Source organism: Cupressus sempervirens, chromosome 10 (assembly GCF_028749045.1).
Source record: "Cupressus sempervirens isolate cs-2001-9-10 chromosome 10, ASM2874904v1, whole genome shotgun sequence".
Lineage (NCBI taxonomy): Eukaryota > Viridiplantae > Streptophyta > Pinopsida > Cupressales > Cupressaceae > Cupressus > Cupressus sempervirens.
In genome coordinates, this window is record NC_143127.1 from 967,899,421 (window position 1) to 967,917,015 (window position 17,595).

At 33.7% G+C, this 17,595-nt stretch overlaps 1 protein-coding gene and 2 pseudogenes across 2 annotated transcripts; all 3 read right to left on the reverse strand.

Moving 5' to 3' along the window:
* Window positions 1–2,414: 2,414 nt before the first annotated feature.
* Window positions 2,415–16,275, reverse strand: LOC149537199 (polygalacturonase-like; annotated as a pseudogene).
* On the reverse strand, window positions 10,239–11,149 carry LOC149537201 (phosphoenolpyruvate carboxylase 4 pseudogene; annotated as a pseudogene). The gene has a single exon (XR_016358050.1). The product of XR_016358050.1 is annotated as a phosphoenolpyruvate carboxylase 4 pseudogene (transcript).
* Window positions 10,239–12,038, reverse strand: LOC149537200 (phosphoenolpyruvate carboxylase 4-like). The gene is made up of 2 exons (XM_089803606.1): window positions 11,967–12,038; window positions 10,239–11,845 (listed from the first exon to the last, which is right to left on the reverse strand). The coding sequence occupies exons 1-2, from the start codon at window positions 12,036–12,038 to the stop codon at window positions 11,219–11,221; spliced, it is 699 nt and encodes a 232-aa protein (XP_089659732.1). The 3' UTR covers window positions 10,239–11,218.
* Window positions 16,276–17,595: the final 1,320 nt, after the last annotated feature.

Consider the following 17,595-nt stretch of genomic DNA (forward strand, 5'->3'; position numbering starts at 1 on the left):
CACAATTAGGGTCACACAATTATTCAAGGCTCTTCCCCCTTCACCCTTAGGCAAGGGTGTCATAGTATAACTTACCCCATCCTTAGTTAAAGTATACACATTCTTTTTCCCTTCATGTTGGACATCAACATCATACTTCCATGGTCTCCCCAAAAGGAGATGCCATGCAACCATGTTGGTCACTTCACACAAGACCTTGTCCTTGTATTCCCCTCCCTAGGATTCTACCCAACATTGTTCCTTTATCATGGTTTTTTGGTCCCAATTTAGCCAAGACACCTTGTAAGGGTTTGGGTGTGGAAATTTCCTCAAACCAAGCTTGTTAAACATCTCTATTGATGCTAATTTCTCTATTGAAATAGAATCAATAATAACCTTACAAACCTTTCCATTTACCTTGAGGTGTGTCCTGATTAAGGTTTTTCTATGGGGAGGCTCCTTCTACAATGACATCTTCAAGAGTGTTCTATTGAACATGATGCATTCCCCTTGTTTAGGTTCAACATGTTTGGAAATTCTTGAATGGTAAGAGGTCACACTTTGACAGTCCTCCTCTTGGGCAAGTTGTACTCTCCTATTATTGCTTTGGTGGCTTTTTCTTTCTCCATTCTTTCTTGGACATTTGAAGGACTAATGGCCTACTTCGTTGTAGGATAAAAATCTGCTAGTGAACACATGGATTTTTATTCCATTTGATCTCCCCCTATTGTTTCCTCTACCTTGTCTAAAGTTTCCTCTAGAACTTGTCTCTTTGTCATTTTCATGATGGTTTTATTCTCCTTGAGGTTTTGGTTATGATCCACTTCCTTGGAACCTTCCTGTGCGTCTGAAATTAGTCCCTCTCCCTTTATTCTGATAATTCTTCCTCTTGATTTTGTCTTCAATCTTGAGAGAAAGTTGATGGCATTTTTGTACTAATTCTACTGATGCTAAAGTCATGACATTAGATATAGTTACTCAATCTGTACAATTCTATACATACAAGAAATACTCAGAAAGTCTATTTATTTCTCCTTAAAAATGGTTTGTCCATATAGTACTTCACACCTCTAAATGTTTCCAAGGTGTAGATGCCTAAATACATCATCCTGAATGGTTACAATTGGAATTTGAAAGGTTGGGACCGTTGGGTGAAAAGTTACATTTTTGTACAAAATGTTAACAACAAAAATTGCTAATCAACAACTTTTTGCTCAAGACCTTTTTACTTGATTATTTATCTTTCAAGAAACCTTATTAAGGTATAATGAAATAAAAAATATATAAAAGACTCTTTCTTACTTAAATATGCAATTTTAGGATCCTTTTGGACTGAGTGAACTTAGACTTATAAACACACCTAAAGTTCCTTGACCAAACATAGGATCATTTCTTATTACACACATAAATGAAACTAAAACATCACTACATGTATTCTACACAATCATCATATGCCTTGATCTACTTTGTATCACCTTGGTACCCTGCGAGAGAGAGAGAGAGAGAGAGAGAGAGAGAGAGAGAGAGAGAGAGAGAGAGAGAGAGAAGGAGATGGGAGAGGGTGGGATAGGGGGAGAGAGTAGAGGTGTGAGAGAGAGAGATGGGCTTGATAATGTTGGGATTAAGTACATTAGTTTTAAATTAGAGCTTTGTATCCTACCTATATTGGGGATTATAGATTCTTTACAGTTTTAGTACCATATCATAGATATGATGTCACATCAATTTTCTTTTTGCCAAAGTGTCCAAAAAGGCCCCCCTCAAAAAGTGAGATCCATACTTGTGTACTAAGTCATGTTTTAGTGGTGCACTAATGTTTCATCTTATGAAAACCTACTTTTTAGATCTAAAGAATAAATTTCATTAAATTATTGGTAGTTATCATCAACATTGATAACTTTTAAGTGACTATTATTGATGTCATATTGTTCAAAATATTAGCCATTAAATCAACTCATACTAGAACAATTATTGTCATGTGTTTAGTTATTGATTCATTTCTCTATTTTATGGGAAATTTAGCAAGACTTTTTTACACTAAGAAGGTATTTCATATTAATTGATAATAAATAAATAAATAAATGAAATTTATTTATGTAACAAAATAGATCATTCTACATAGATACTATCCAATGTAATGATTATACCATCAATAATAATATTATTTCTGTCTATCATAAAATATAAATACTCATCCCATTTCAATTGATAAAATAAAGTCTTGGTGTTGTGTGAACTGTAGTAGGGTGATCTTGTATCACCAAATCTTTAAAAAAAAAAAAACCATAAATATTCGGAAACCAATTCCTTTTAAAAAAGTCTTTGTTAATGTAAACTATGAAATAATTGTATAAAACAATAATGTAACTACTATTACCTAAATCCTATTCATTTACACCCCCTTATGGTCATCGACTCCAAACTAGTTATTAATGTTAGAGGCAATGAGTTGGGCTTACAACCTTGACATCAAGTGTAGTAACTTGTGCATTCTTACACAAGAATTGAACATCTTCTTTTCCACCACTATAGCTCAAGTTTAGACAGTCTACTTTTATCTCTCGATAAGGCACACTTTGGCTACATTCAAAACTAATTGCATCATTTGTAGTTGATGTTCCAGTTACATTCTTGTATAGAACGTTACTAATCTTCAATCATAACTTTCATGCAAATTCATAATAACAATAGACAAGAAATTACTTCCATGTCATTTACTACAAATATTGAAGCTTATGTTTGTAGTGACATCACATTATATATGCACCTTTCCAAAAATTCTATTTGGGGAATAATATTGGTCAATTATAATGGGATTTTGTATATTGTCCATTTTCACATTTTGGAAAGTTATACCAATCGCAAAACTATTCCCCCCCTTGCCAGGTTTTTATCCTTACTCCATTCCATGTGTTGTGAAAAGAAATTCCACTTATTTTTATGTCCTTTACAGTAGTAATGAAGTTATCTTCACCATGACTTCCAATACTTCATTACTAGCAACACAAACCCAAAACAATATATCTAAGTACTCATTAGCACCTTTTTCCAACACATCTCAATTCATGAAAATAAACCTATAGCTACTTATTATAATCACCTAATTCCATGGCTTGGTCCACATGTAACCTCTTCATTGGAGTCATTGAATGATCTCGATCCAATAGAAATGTAGTCATCTCCTGAAAGCAAATGTTGAAGCCAAATTATGAGGAATTCCTTAATGTTTGATTCATGGAAGATGAAGAGAATTGGCATTTTAATAAATTGAATTAAAAAAATCCATGTTATTTTTGAAATTAGAAAAATGAAATTATAATACATGACTTCTAATTTTGTCTCAAAACTAGGTTATTGGACTTCCCACTAGCAACAAGGAATTGAAAATCGAAACTTGGTTATGCTATTTGGGGAGTGCAAAAAAAATTAGATTGGACTATTTTTTTGAGTTTTCCTTCAACTCCAAGCTTACTCATAAAAATGTATCTTTCCACTCATCTTCCAAGTGAAACGACTAGTAAAAGTAAAATCCCAAAAATAGGAATGAAGATTTGCAAAACCTTGATTTGTAGAAATCTCAATTTCTTCAATTCCATGAACCAAATAAGCCCTAAAATCAATCCATTAAATGCAAATTGTTTATCATTTGAGTTAATAAAAGTCACCTGTTCCTATGACGATGATTCTAATCTTAACATTTGAAGATTGTCTCATGTAAATTCCATTAGTATTGGGACTATCACATGGAGCCTCAATAGTCACACCATCAACCAAACTATTATTGTAGATATCAAAGTTTACATGAAACTACTTGTTCTTGATTGAAGTGATCTTTCTTACTATGGTATTCATGATGGTTGTAAATCTCAATGTTTGATAACAAAAAGAAATAGATTCATTAGATAATCTAATCTAGTCTAAATGAGGTGATTTAGGTTTAAAAATAGAGGAGTAATAAGAGAGGTGGACATAGTACCGTGGGCCCATTTTGATTTGTCTTCTACTCGTACAAAACATAAACAATCATAGTCAACTATGGAAAATGACATATTCAAGACTAGTTTTAAAAGCTATGGCAATCTAATAATTCTTGGGCATATGCAACATGATCCATAAGAAAAACATTAATGCTAGTGTTGAGCTTTGTTATTAGTAATCTATTACTGTTTTATCAATGAGGTTATATATTTGGGTTGGAATTCACAAATATTCACACCTTTGCATTCATCTCCACCCACCAAGAAGCTCCTCATCCATCCAAAACCTCATTATCCTCAACTGTTAAGCTAATCACATTCCTAAAATGTAGCCAATAATTCTTGTTGTTTACACTCCATATGTTATTATCTGTTGAAGTAATAAGCTTTCTAGTTACCTACTTAGAACTAGAGCACATCAAGAATTGTACATGAAAGAAATTGAAAATATTTTGGTTTGTTTTTTACCCCTTATAGTCATATATATATATATATGTATATGTATGTATGTATGTATCTACACACACACACACACACACACACACACACACACACACACACACACACACACACACACACAAATACACAAATTTATTCAGATCATTTAGATGCTTCACCTATATTGTAATCTTTTTATTTTGACATGGCCCATAAAATGTAACTAGATTGATCAAAAAAATAAACTTTGGGACATATGCAAATGGTAAACCATTCAAAGAACAAACATTATTCCATGCTGCTAGAAAGGTCTACATTTCACAAAACATAGACTAACCAAATTAGAACGTTAATTTTTAGTTGGAAATATAAGAGGAGTAACTAAGAGGGGAGGGGTGAATTATTTACCACAAAAATAAATCCTAGATCCCTTAGATGTCAATACAAATCAAAACATAAACTTTGATCAAACTAAATTCTGTTGTTACTCAACAACCACATAGGCAATCGGTTAACACTAGAAAATACTGAAACTTGGCAAGCACTAAGAATCAACTATAACTTAGAAATTACTGAATACACCATTCTCAATGTGATTAACTATGATTAACCTTAAACTTAATTTAGTTGCATACACATAAAAGAAATAACATGAACACAAGTGACCAAGATTTCATTTGGAAACCCAATATGAGAAAAACTACCAATTGCAACTAGTCACTGTTTTCACTCTTCTGAAGTGAGACCTATTAGGAGTCAACCTTGTTAAAGGTTACAAAACACACTAGTAGGTGTGACCCTTTTAGAGGATTTAATCACCCTAATAGGAGTGGCCTTGTTAGAGGTCTTTAGAAACTTCAATCTAGAAATGCCACCTTGTTAGAGGATTTACAAACAACTGTTAAGTCAACTCTGTTAAGAGATTTAGATCATTGCTACAATAGGTAGAAAGTAATAATGAGATGACCTAATTTATGATGTAACTAAATTTCTAATTAAAGGTCTCAATTCTAGCTTGTATACCTACTTTGTCCTGGTCAAATGTATCTTTCTAGCTCCACAAGGATATTTTGCTTATCCTTCAAATTCGGTTCCTCTTGGCATCTGCAAATCTTCTATTACTTTCTCACATTCAATCCTCAACTTGACCTTATATCTTACACATTGTTAAGTCAGATTGAATACAACTTAGAATACTTAATATTCATCTTCTCAATTAGCTAGAACTAATAAATAAATCAATTGAACTCAATATGCCAAAACAAGAAAATCCTTCATTAGGCAACCCTGCTCAGTAGACACTAACCAAAAAAGATTTTCCTTTATTAACCAAGTGAGCTTGGTTAACATTGGTTCTCATGCCAACTTGCTTTGTCTCCTGAGTGAACTTGGTAGACACTACCTTCTAAACGTGGCATACACAGGAATGCTTGACAGACATAGGGAAATATCTTCATCTCTTGAGTGAGCTCAACATACATTGACTGGTGAATGTATGACATTTTGTGTAACATGAAAGACAATATGCAATTGATTAATTATTTTCAACAATCTCCTTCTTTGGCATTGACGACAACACAAAATATCATAATACAATGAAATTTTAGAGCAGGAGTAAAGTAAGGAACATATCCTTAGTTTCATTCTAATTCTCATCCATGAGAACTCCCTCTATTAGTGTGAACTCCATCTTCTAGCAAAACTCTGCCTTCAACATCTTCTTTTGCTAGAAAATTCTCCCTTTATGATATTAAACCAAGTTCATCTTCTTTCTTTAAATGAATTTTTTGTGAAAAGAGTACTCTCCCTCTTTATAATTTTTTTTCTATTATATGATAGAAAACTCTCCCTCTTTGACATCTTATGCCAAAGACAACATTTAGAGAATATCATTGTACCTTATGTACTGATTCATATGCAATTTGCCCTTTTCAATACTGCATCAACTGACTGATCTTCAACATGCTCTGGTTGATGCATCAATGAACTTCATTTAGTGAGCTTCAAATAGGGGAATGACCCCCAACTTACCTCTGAGATGCAAAAATGCATCCTTAGGTGATGGCTTAGTAAATATGTCTTTAATTTGTTCTTTAGTATTCACCTATGTCAATCTTACCTCTTTAACTTGTACCAATTCTCTCAAAAAGTGATAATTTATAGAAATGTGCTAGGTTTTGGTATGCATCATAGGATTCTTTGATATGTTGATTGCATTGGTGTTATCACAAAAGATAACCACTAGATCCTTGATTTCTATCTTTATACCTATCAATAATTTCTTGAACCAAACAATATTGGAACAATTAACTATTGCTGCCACATATTCTGCCTCTACTATGAATTGAGAAATATGATTTTGCTTCTTACTTGTCCAAGACACTAATCTTTTACCAAGAAAGAATGTACCACCACTAGTGCTCTTTCTCTCATCAATTCTTCCTACCCAATCAATATCAGTGAAGGCTTGCAACTCTAAGCTACCTCCTTTCTTATACCATAAGCCATAATCTTCAGTACCCTTTAGATACCTCATGATTCTTTTGATTGACATCATATGATTTTTTTAAAGATTTGCTAAGAATCTTGCCACTATACCAACTGTTAATGCAATATCGGGCCTTGTGTGCACTACATATTGTAATTTTTCAATCATTGATCTGCATGTGGTTTGATCCACCTCTTTTGAATCATCAATTTTGGAAAGCTTATGTCTAGTAGACATAGGTGTTCCAAGTGGTCTTGAATCCTCCATTCCATATTTCTTTAGTATCTCCTTGATATATTTAGACTGAGTAATGTAGATACCATCATTCTTCTATTGAATCTATAATCCAACAAAGAATTTTATCTCTCCAAACATGGACATCTCAAATTCTATACTCATCTCTTCTAAAAATGCTTTGCACAAGTCATCATTTCTAGTAAATAACATGTCATCCACAAAGATTTCTGCCAATATAATCTTCTTGTCTGGTCCTTCTTTGATATATAGGCTACCTTTCATACCATTCTCTGGGAGATTTCTTAAGACTATTCAATGCTTTGTGAAATTTACAAACCATATTCTTTTTGCTAGGATCCACAAAACCTTATAATTGTTCTATGTGCACTTCCTCTTCAAGAATTCTATTCAAAAATGTAGATTTCACATTCATTTGATAAAATTTGAAAATCACAGTCCTCTTTCATTAAATCTAAAAATCCTCTATGCAAAATAGAGATGTAAGATGATAATCAATACCTGGAGCCAAAAGAGGAGAAACTCTTTCCTCAAGAGTCAGTAAGGGCTAAAAAATGATCTCTTCTTTACAGGGTAATATGTCCATTGGAATTGTTGATGGTACCAACTTTTGCAGCTTTTCAATTTTAACAACCTCAGTCGTATCTTCATTTTTAAATTCAAAAGAAAAATCAGAACTCTTTGATCCTTTATCTATCCCACATAATGGAAACTTTTCATAACATACTACTAATGGTATCAAATCATCTTGCTACCACTTTCAACTAACATAGGATCAAACTTCAAACTGAAACTTCCTTTATTCTCAAAACAATTAACATTTCCTTCGTTTGAATAATTAGGCTAAAAAATGATCTCTGAAGGTACTATCTGTTGTGATTGTTCAGCTCCTATAACTTCAAACACTTTTACTTCTTGATATTCAATGAAAAAATTAGAACTTAAAGACTCTATATCAATTTCATATGATGAAATCTTCTCACAACATGTTGTTGAAACTAACCCATCTTGGACATTGCTCCCCACTAACATAGGATCAAACTTCAAACTGAAACTTTCCTTATTCTCACAACAACTAAAAATTCCATCACTTGAACAATCAAGCTAAAGGTACAAATTATGTGAACATTCATCTTTACTTACTTGAAGGTTACCTTGTATATGTTGTTCCCCTTCATATTTATGCAACACATTTGGTGAGGTGAGGTTAGGCTCAATGATTCCAACTTCATAAAGATCTTCACATACATGTTCTTCTTCTTTTGGCTCTTGTACAGGAGGTTTTCTTTTGATAAGAATAGCGCCATAAAAAGACTTCAGCCATCTCACCTCTCTTGCTAAATCTTCCGTAGCTTCTTGGATTGGATCTTTGAACCCTGGGGTAAAGATACAAATATTTGAGACATCTTCATTACTTGCTGGAATCTAGTCTTCTAAATTTTTTGAATATTTTAGAAAAACTTCTTCAACAGAACCAACAACCTCCATTCTCGGGGAGGAACCTCAAAATTTGAAAAGGAAAGCACTGAACTGCTTGACTAAAAATTCTAAGAATTTAAAACAGAGTCGCCAATCTCTAGACAATAGAGATAATAAGACTAAGAAAATAATCTTTTAGCACTGATCTTCTTTTCCAATTCCTCAGCGGAGTTGCCAAAAATCTATTGGTAAACAGATTGTTCTTCTTCTGATTCTCCTTTTAATTTGCCCAATTTGTAATGAAGAACAACTTTACACAACAGTTGGGAAATTGTTTCTGAGAATAACTAGTTTCCCTCTGAATTAAGGTACAACTCCCTGTGTGAAAAATATTCAATGAATTTTGTTTCAATTCTAATTCCTACTATAGGTATGTTCTTAACCAGAGAACAGAAGAGGAAACCGAGTTCCACCCAAGCAAGTGAAATCTCAGGCAGGATCTAAATGCAAAGATGTTATGTTGATGAATTTCACAATCTTATGAGTTTCCCAACACAACAATTTGAAAATGAAAAATATGAAATGCAAATGAAGAATGACTATGCAAGTTATGAAATGCAAATGAAGAATGACTATGCAAGTTATGAAATGCAAATGAAGTATGCTGATGCAATTCCACAACTAGTTATAATTCTATGATTATTCTACTGATTTGCTAAATTGAAAACAACAAAACAAAGCTCTATTTATTCTCCCATCTTCAATTCAACACAATGAAATAACATCAGATACAAATGATGAAAGTGGATAGTAAAATAATGGCACTAAACTTGATTGTCTTTGCAACCAGCTTCACCAAAATTTTCCCATCCCTCTCCTTTACTCTAGCTCTCTGACTGTATGAAAGAAAAGAAGAACACCGCCCCCCCCGCAACCCCCCCCTTTTGTAAATGAAAGGTATTACCATAAATAATGGCATCCCATCACTATTTTGATTCTTCCATAACCATTTGTTCTTCTACCTCTTTGGTTCTATAACCATTCAGTTTGTAACTGATTCTTGGTCTATTCACATGGCTTGTCAACATTTCAATTTCTTTTCTCGACAAGCAGTTAAATGAATCACTCTTTCAAGGTTATCTTGTCAGAGGAGTTTTAATATTTCCACTTGTATCATATTTATAGGATTCAAAAAAGAAGAAGAAGGAAGTCTGCTTTCAATCAACTGCTTCAGACTTTTTTTGTTCTTGGAGAGTTTCTCATGGCCACTAACAAGTAGCACATAGTTTCTTGTCTTCAAAAAGCCTTCTCACAACTCTACACCTAGTTTTTGTGGAGAAGGAGATACTAAAACTTCATCGTAGTGCTTAGCAATGTGAATGTCTACCTTTGCAAGAACCATTTCAATTAAGTTGATTGTGAATTGGAAAAATAGCCATTCTTTGTACATGGCTTGTAGTTCTTCTTTATATCCTTTTGCGTATGTAGCTTTAAGGCTTGCTCCTATACCAAACCATGCGTGCAATACAAATCTAGTTTGAGTCCATGTAAATATCCATGGAATTGCCCGGAGATGCCCAATGGCTGAAGATTGTTTGCGCTTGGTTGGTCAGCTTCCAATTTTTAAGTTGCCCAGCTCTGCCTCTGGAGTGGCTTCATGGAAATACTGTAAAAACTATTCATTTTCATAGACAATGCTTCGATATTATTTGCTACTTATTTCTGATATCTCTTCCATAACCTTCTACCAATTTGAACAATGAGGTGAATCAGGGGGGTGCAAAGTTGCTATCAAAATAGCTGTTGTGTAGATTTCTAGTTGGCTCACTATTGTTTGTGCCAAACCAAACTTTGCCTAGACCATCTCTCCCTGCTCAGTAGATCTAAGAGTTACCATGACAGAACCAGGTGGTTGAGATTGAATGGCAAGATATGTTGGTCCGCCACCATGACCAATACTTCCTCCACGGCCATGAAAAAGTGTAACTTTGATCTGAAATTCTTTGCAAGTAGCTACAACATCCTCCTGTGCTTTATATAAATCCTAGGCTGCAACAAAATGCCCTGCATCTTTACCTAAATCGGAGTAACCAACCATGACCTCTTGATGCCCATTATGATTTGCAATAATGTGGTCTCGGTACCAATCTATTGATAATAACTTCCGAATCATCGATCCAGCTCCTCTCAAATCTTTCACCATTTCAAATAGAGGCACAACGTGCAAGATGTTGTGAGGATAAGGTTTTCCCATCTCTCCAATCACTACTACATGTGCATCTTTTTTTAGTAGCTCAACAACAAGAATATCACTGGCCTTTGAGGCCATTGAAATTACATATGCTCCAAGAGATTCATTGCCCAATTCTACAGCCACATGAAATGTATCTAAAACCTCTCTTACATCAGAGGAGACCTCAATGGTTTGAGGAACAAGAGGTCGCTTTCCTTTGAGTTTGGTTACAAGAAATTCTAGCTTCTTTTCTTCATCCCATTCACTGTACGTGCCCATGTCTAAGTACTTTGTAATGGCATCCAATGTTTCAGAATGTTTACTAGATTCCTGATGCAAGTCAAGTTTCATCAATATCATTCCAAAAGTTGTCACTCATCGAATAAGATCAGCAAGGCGTCCCTTAGCTAATATATCAGAACCACAAGATTACATTGATTCGTAGCATAGCATCAATGGTTCTAACAACTGTGCTGATGTTTTATAGTACAGAGAAAGATCATAATCAAAACTACAAGGAGAACCCTCCAACATCTCTTCCATCCTCCTCCGTGTTCTAATAAGCTTTTCTCTCACGTGCCCAAGGACAACTCTATAAGGACCGATATTTGTAAGCTGAGTAATGCCTGGATAAATAATTTTATCAAAAGTGGATTTTCCTGCATTGAATTCAGCTGATTTCCTTTGAGGGCTTGCAATACCAAAGGCTGCCCCACTATTAGTGGAAACTATTAAACTCCTTTTTCCATTTGAAGATAAACTAGCAGGAACCATGTCTGTTCTATTATCCACTTCCAGATTTCCATTTTCAAACTTGCATGAACCTTGAAAAGAGGAAACCTCAAATAGGGTCACTGCACTCACTGGATTGTCACACTCACCAGACTGAAAGGTACTGCTGTGATCTATTGACGAGAACTCCACAATGGGTGGCTGGGGTTCTCCATCATTGAATTCTAGTAGATTATCTTGCATTTGGTTGGAGTTACCTCTGAGATCCTGCCCCTTCAGTATATCCCATATTCTTTGGATTCTTGTTCTTGCTTCAATCTGCTTCTATTGAGTGTTTCCAACATACATTTTTCATTGAAAGACCCTAGCAGGAATTTGGACCTTTACTTCTCCACTGGCAGGATTTTGATTCCTGAGTGCGAATAACAGAAGGTTCATTTTCTACCTCCCCATTGGGATTCCTCTTTCCACGGGACTCGCAACTTCCATACTGCCTATGCTTACTAGTCTGCAGCATTATCTCTTTCTAACATCTCTTCGAGCATTGCACATTACTTGACAAAATGTGTTCTCTTAAACATTGGCTCCCATGACTTCCTCACAAGACCAAGAGAAATTTAATCAAACAAACTGTATACAATGCAATAGAAACTCCATCCACAACAAGGCTCTTGGTGGATGCTTGATCAGTTTGTCAGGAACCAGAGAAATTGAACATGGCATTGAAGCTCCCAAGAGGAATTTTACCAAAAAGAGAGAAGGGTTTGTTGAAATATTCTGCCATGTATTTATCCTTGCGAAAAGTGAAAATGTAGCTTCTCCTTGCAGAAAATGACCAAACAGCTTCTCGTTACAAAAAATGAACATGTAAGTGCATATTCCACCAACGTAACCTCTCTACGCCCAAATATTTTATTTTCTATTTCAAATGTCAAATTTGAGTGTAGGTTCTGCATTCTCCTTTCTAATTTCAACTAAAATTATGAGTCAAAATTGAGGCAATGGCATTTGAATTTGGAAATTTCAAACAAGGCATTTCACATCCGCATATCAAGATTATGATCTTCATCTTTTACAATGACATATTAGAGGAAAGTTTAGGCATCTTATGAGAAATCTGACCAAGACAACCAAATATTGAAGTTTTGAAATAGGGGTACTAAAAGTGCGCCTACACATAGCTCATAAGGAGTTTGATTTGAGTCTTTCTTTAGCGATACTATATTCAAGGTATGCACTATAGTACTGATTGCTTCCTTCTAATATTTGATTGCAACACTCTTTTCTATCATCAAGGTTCTTACACAATTTATGATGGATTTGTTCCTTCTTTTAGCTATACCATTCTACTATGGTGTACGAGGGGTCGATATTTGTCTCTTAATTCCTCTTTTAATGCAAAATTCATTGAACTTATTGGAAATAAATTCACCGCCTTTATTTGATCTCAAACACTTCAACTTATTTCAATTTTCTTTCTCTACTCTTGCTAGATACCACTTAAATTTTTCAAATACTCCAGACTTTTCTTTTAGATACATTATAATCATCATTCTAGAATAATCATCAACAAAAAGAATTAAATACTTATCTGCACTATAACTCTCTATTCTAATAGGTCCACATAAGTTTGTATGAACTAGTTCCAAGACTTCTTTAGAATGATAGTCCTTACTTTTGAAACTTGTTTTTTCCATCTTTCTAATTTGACAATTTTTGCATAGACCCATATCAATTTCCTCAAACTAGGAATACCTCTTACTCTTTATTCTTGCTTATCTTGACTAGATTTTCAAAGTTCACATGAAAAAACCTTTTATGCCATAACCAACTTTCTTCTACTTGAGCAATAAAACATAAATGTTCACTAAGATCTAGGTAGAATAGTTTACCTTTAGTTTGTTTTCCAAACCTAACCAGATTTTCTTTTCCATCCAGCAATTTGGCTTTCCCATTCATGAATTCCACCTTGAATCCAATGTTATTCAACTGTGTCACAATTATACTTTATTATATCGAGCCAATAAGCATTATCACATCTAAGTTCATTAGCTAATGAAATACAACCTTTTCCTTTCATGCAACAAGGTTCATTATTTCCAAATGTAACACTTCCACCATCATAGTATTCCATATGTTTAAACTTTAATTTGTCACCATTCATATGATGAGAACAACCACTATCAATAATCCATGTATCATTCTTGCTAACATGAGAAATAAGTTCCATTTTATCTAACTCATCTTTTACAACAATATATACTATTTCATCATCTTCACTACTATCTGAATCTTTAGCCAAAAAACAAGATTTCTTACCTTTGTCCTTGTAATCCTTATAGCTCTTGAATTCCTTCTTTTCTTTGAACTTACTAATTTTCTTTCCATATTTTCCTTCTTTGTTAGGACATCTTGCAGCGATGTGACCAACTTCTTCACATGAAAAATAGATTAGAGGAATCTTACCTTTGTACTTTCCTTTGCCTTTGGAATATTTCCTTACAAGTAGGGCTTCAACAACTTCAAGATCACTAACTGAAATTTCTTCCTATTCTTCATTTTTAGATTATTTTCCTTTTGATTTTACATTTTTTTTCTTGAGTGAAAGCTTAGCTTCAACTGTAGAATCAATAGCTTTGGAACTAGGGACATAGCTATCATAGTTATCAAACTCGAAAGCTGTCAATCTTCCCACTACAACATCAATATTTATCTTATTATTTGGATCACATCTCATTTCTTGAATAGAAGACACTCTAATTGCATAGATAAGAAGAAGGGTTCTAAGTAACTTGCTTACAACTATCTTTTCATCAATGTCTCCTCCAGATGATTTGATAACACTCACACTTGCTTTAATTTTTTCAACATATTTTGCAATATTTTCATCCTCTCTCATCTTCATTTGATAAAATTGCCCTCTAAGAGTTTTTTCTTTGGCTCTTCTTACATTTTTTTCAACTCCATAGATATCTTTTAGGTTGGTTTTTATTTCATGAGCAGTAGTGCAATCTTTGACCTCATCAAATTCAACATAATTAAGAGATGATGCAATGTTAATCATCATGATGTTATGATTTTTCTTTTTAGAAATCTATTCCATAGTCAATGTTCTAGTAGGCGCTTTGTAAGTATTTTCCAAGTTTTTCAAACTTGAATCACTGATGGTTGCTAAGTGCAACTTCATAAGTTCTCACCATGTTGCAAAGTTATCTCTATTCAACTTGGGAATCTCTCTTTTATAAGACATCCCGATCTTTAGCTTAGGTCCTTGAAACCTTCTCTGCAAGCACCAAAACCTCTATTACTAATTGTTGGAAATATAAGAGGAGTAATTAAGAGGGGAGGGGTGAATCTATTACCACAAAAATAAATGCCAGATCCATTAGATGTCAATAAAAATTAAAACATAAATTCTAATCAAACTAAATTCTATTATTACTTGGCAAACACACAGGCACTTGGTTAACACTAGCAAATACTACAACTCAGCAAGCACTGAGAATTAACTGTAACTTAGCGATAACTAAATATAATAATATCAATGTGATTAACCATGATTAAACTTAAACTTAACTTAATTGCATGCACATAAAAGAAATAGCATGAACACAAGTGACACCAAGATTTAATGTGCAAACCCAATTTGGGAAAAACCACCAATTGCAACTAGTTGCCATTTTCACTTTTTTGAAGTGAGCTCTATTAGGAGCCAACCTTGTTAAAGGTTACAAAATATACTATTAGGTGTGATTCTTTTAGAGGATTTAATCACCCTATTAGGAGTGGCCTTGTTAGAGGTATTTAGACACTTCAATCTAGAAATGCCACCTTGTTAGAAGATTTAAAAATAACTGTTAAACCAATTTTGTTAAGAGATTTAGATCACTGCTAAAATGGTTAGAAAGTAACAATGAGATGACGTAATTTATGCTGCAACTAAATTTTTGATTATAGATCTCAATTCTAGCTTGTATACTTGATCCTTGCCAATCAAATGTATCTTTGAAGCTCCACAAGGATATTCGACTTATCCTTCAAATTTGCTTCCTCCTGGCATCTTCAAATCTTCTATTACTTGCTCATATTCGATCCTCAACTTGACCTTATATTTATATCTTACACATTGTCAAGTTGGATTGATTACAACTTAGAATACTTAATATTCATCCTCTCAGTCAAATAGAACCAACGAACAAATCAATTAAACTCAATATGCCAAAACAAGAAAATCTTTCATTAGCCAACCCTACTCGGTAGACACTACATTCTAAACTTGGGATACATAGGAATGATATGCCAAAATAAATTTTCATTCATTAACCAAGTGAGCTCAGTTAACATTGGTTCTCATGCCAACTTACTTTGTCTCCCAAGTGAACTTGGTAGACACTACATTCTAAACTTGGGATACATAGGAATGATCAACAGACACAGGGAATTGTCTTCATCTCTTGAGTGAGCTCAACATACACTTACTATTGAATATATGATATTTTGTGTAACATCAAAGACAATATACAATTGATCAATTATTTTCAATAGTTTTATCAATTTTTGATATCTTTCTTCATTTGAAACCTTCCACCTACCATACTATCATTTCTTTTTCTAACAACTTTGATCCCATAGCTAAGAATGTTAAATATTTAGTGAGTTTGATGATTGAAGAAGAGCCCGAGAGAGCATACACTAGGCATACTGGATGGGAACACAACATGAATAAATAGAAACATGAACATATGCAGTGTCATGTTTTTCTATATAATACAAGAAGGCACTAAAATTTCAATGGCTAAGCTGGGGATGAAGGGATATTGACGATGAATTCATTAGTTAGTGTAGCTTAAATAGATGTGGGATATATAACATATAGTAATATAATTATTGTTGCTTCTTCTATAAGAACCATGTCCAACTAAGCAATGTCACATTATCAAATGTGAGATAAGCATAATTCAAAAGAAGAAAACCCTAGTTGACTATTCAACCATCTAAGTAATTAAAACATAATTTGGATTAACAAGTAGTTATCCAAGTCTTATCCAAAATCAAGATAACAATATTATATATTAATTAAGCAATTAGAAAGTAAATTCAATGATTTTGATCTACATATCATACACCCATGACATAACAATAAAATCTATATGTTTGATCATACAATATCCAAATGGATACATCATTACATATTACATCCCATCAAAATGTTTAGTTACATCAATGACTTCATATAAGATGATAATTTAATAAATTAATCACATGAAGAGTTTTGAAGCTGCAAGTTATCTCAATCATGCATCCATCTATAAGTCCTTGTCTCCACAGCCATCGAACATTGTCCATTTGCTATCTGAGATGGGAGTGTGGCCTAAGTGCTTTTACCATGCCAACCATAGAGCATTGAGCTCCCTTGGGGTCCTTCTTGACATAAAGAATACCTTGACCCTGGAACAAGAGCCCTAGTAACTTGGAACAAGAGGATCGGATGGATCCAGTGAAGCAGTGAAGCATACTACTTTCCTCATATGTCTAAGTACAACCATATGCAGCCTTGCCTGAATCCACATTCACATCCACCTTATGTGATTTACCTAGAGATCAATCACATACATACAATAGCTAGTTACTCTAAAAAATAATAGTACATTAATGTCCAAACTACAACCCATGTTGTGGTAATGGGAAAAATTATTGCTAAATAATGAATATTGTGATCATACATTATCCTAAGTTTAAATGTAAACAATGTCACTCCTCTAATCAGTTCTAAAATACACAATGGATATTTTCTGTTTTAACATTTAAAACATCATGGAATCAATTGGTAAAATTTAGAGAACTCCAAAGTCATAGATGCATATTAAAAAAAATAACATTGAGTCGAGTAGTATTGTCCATAATTATGAATGAAATTGGGTAAAAGACAAGATAGAATTTGGTCTCAACTTCAATAAGGAACTCCAGTGCAACAATGTAATTTAAATGACAATTACTCTCAGGAAGATAATAAGGTATAATACCTATAGTATCAAGATTCTCTTTCCCTTATGAAACCCTAAGAATCAATTTCC

Excerpts from the sequence above, each read along its gene's own strand:
- LOC149537200 (XM_089803606.1), bottom strand. The coding sequence starts at position 12,038 with ATGCTGCAGACTAGTAAGCATAGGCAGTATGGAAGTTGCGAGTCCCGT. Across the intron at positions 11,846-11,966 it reads AGAGGAATCCCAATGGGGAG|AAGCAGATTGAAGCAAGAAC; the intron begins GTAGAAAATGAA and ends AACACTCAATAG.